General features: G+C 47.8%; 1 protein-coding gene across 1 annotated transcript in view; it reads left to right on the forward strand.

The window, feature by feature from the left end:
* LOC108787890 (A-kinase anchor protein 9-like) overlaps positions 1 to 225 on the forward strand; it is a gene marked incomplete at its 5' end in the record, with an annotated part of 25,724 nt that extends 25,499 nt beyond the window's left edge. Inside the window, one exon of the mRNA XM_018557575.1 lies at positions 76 to 225. Coding sequence (XP_018413077.1) covers positions 76 to 225 — 150 coding nt within the window. The remainder of the gene's footprint in view (positions 1 to 75) is intronic.
* Positions 226 to 1,827: the final 1,602 nt, after the last annotated feature.

The following is a 1,827-nucleotide window of genomic DNA, read 5'->3' on the forward strand; positions in this document are numbered from 1 at the left end:
AGAGGATATTTCAGTGTTAACTTTCCATGATATGAATTATTTATCAGCGAAGTGAAATGAGTTTAATTTGTTCAGAACGCCTCGGCGATCAGCGAAAACCAGGCCACGGAGAGGGAGAAGATTCTACGGGAAGAACTGGATTCCATGAAGCAGCGGTGTGCTGAAGTCACGGAGAGGACCCGGGATTGTATCCTGCAGGATAGCAGCTCGCAGACACAGGTATAGTCATGTCAGGGTGCCGTGTGCCGAGAAATGTAATGCAACCCTGCCTGGGCACTGTTGACTTTTCCTTTGAGTATCAAATGATAGCTGCTGATAGCAGTAGGAGGGGGCGGGTTTTCCTTGTTGATAGGACAGATTGGCTCCTGTCTATGGTTACTGTAGTGTTGTCAGGAGTTGTCTGTCTCAGCTTAGCTATAGCAAAGTCACTCCAAGCTAATGACATATTGTTTTGTGTTTACATGAAGCCAGATCTGCCGTCACTTTCTTGTCCTTGTCTCATTTTTTTTATCCTTTATGAACAAATAGCATAAGGCGGTGTTGTGTGCATCACCGCCTCTCTCTATTATTAGAGGAAGGGGAAAGATTGCACTTTATTTTTATGTGGGCACCGGAATGACAGGATTCTTGTCTCTGTTGTCCTATTTACCTTTGCAAAAACTCACGCAGGATGAAGCAGTCGCTGAGCCGGAGAAAAGAGAACAAGGGTCAGAATGCTTACAAGGAGAGAAGGGATTGGAGGAGAGCAAGAGTGTCACGGAGGACCCCAGCGGAGAGAGGTGCGTGGCATTCATTCCATCCACCAGTAGAATGATTCCTTCTATATGTGGCTTTGTTGTGGTCAGTGTATCAATGTCACTTTTGTGAAATAGTTTTGTGTGTAAAGCAGAGATATCCTTCCTTTGAAATCTAAGTATTTGGAAAACAAGTGCTGACATATGTATAATATAACGTGTGTGGAGTTTACATACACCTCTTGGGTACCTTTTGGAATAGTTTTCAGGAGTAATATTAGTCTGTCGTAAAATATGACATAAGCTGGAACCAGACTTTTTCATTTTTGGCAGATGTGTTATTCTCTAGGTCTAGTTCACACCAGCCCCGGTGCGTTCCTGCCAGATTCGGCCTGCGTTCTGGGGCTGGAAGTCAATGGCACTGGAGCCACATGCCCCCCTACCGCAGTGTGATCGTCTGCACCCGAACGCGTTAAACATTAATGCTTGCGTTCCAGTCTGGTGCAGTCGGAAAAAATGGTGCATGCACTATTTTTTCTAAGCGGACTGGAACGCAGGCATTGATATGCCACATGCTCGGGTGCGTGCGCACTGCGGCCGGGGTGTGTGGGGCTGTGGTGCTGTTGATTTCAATGCACCGCCATGCCCCCTCCCACCCTAGAACACAGGGATCCGGCCGGGATGCGATCCAGTGCGTACCAGCACCAAATCGGGCCAGAACGCACTGGGGCTGGTGTGAACTAGCCCTTAAATGAATGAGCAGTGACATGTACTTAGCATTTCACGTTAATGCACATTCTAGCACATGCCTGAATGTTGACGTGTTTTCATTAAGCAGCCACAGCCTGAGTAGAGAAGCCTGTCTCCTGCCAGCATGCTGCAGAGAAGGACACTTGCTCTCTGTGTGCAAGCATTAATCTCTCTGCAGAGGTCTGCCACTCCCCCTACTGAGTCAGACCTATAGCTGTGCAATCAGGAAAGCTCATGCTCCATGCCGATTAGAAATCTTACTCAGCAGGGGTCATGACCATCTTTACAAAGACACCGCTGCATCCGCATAGAGAGTAAGCGGCACTGCAGCATGCTGGCAGGG

Source organism: Nanorana parkeri, unplaced genomic scaffold (assembly GCF_000935625.1).
Source record: "Nanorana parkeri isolate BGI_ZX_2015 unplaced genomic scaffold, ASM93562v1 scaffold291, whole genome shotgun sequence".
Taxonomy (NCBI): Eukaryota; Metazoa; Chordata; class Amphibia; order Anura; family Dicroglossidae; genus Nanorana; species Nanorana parkeri.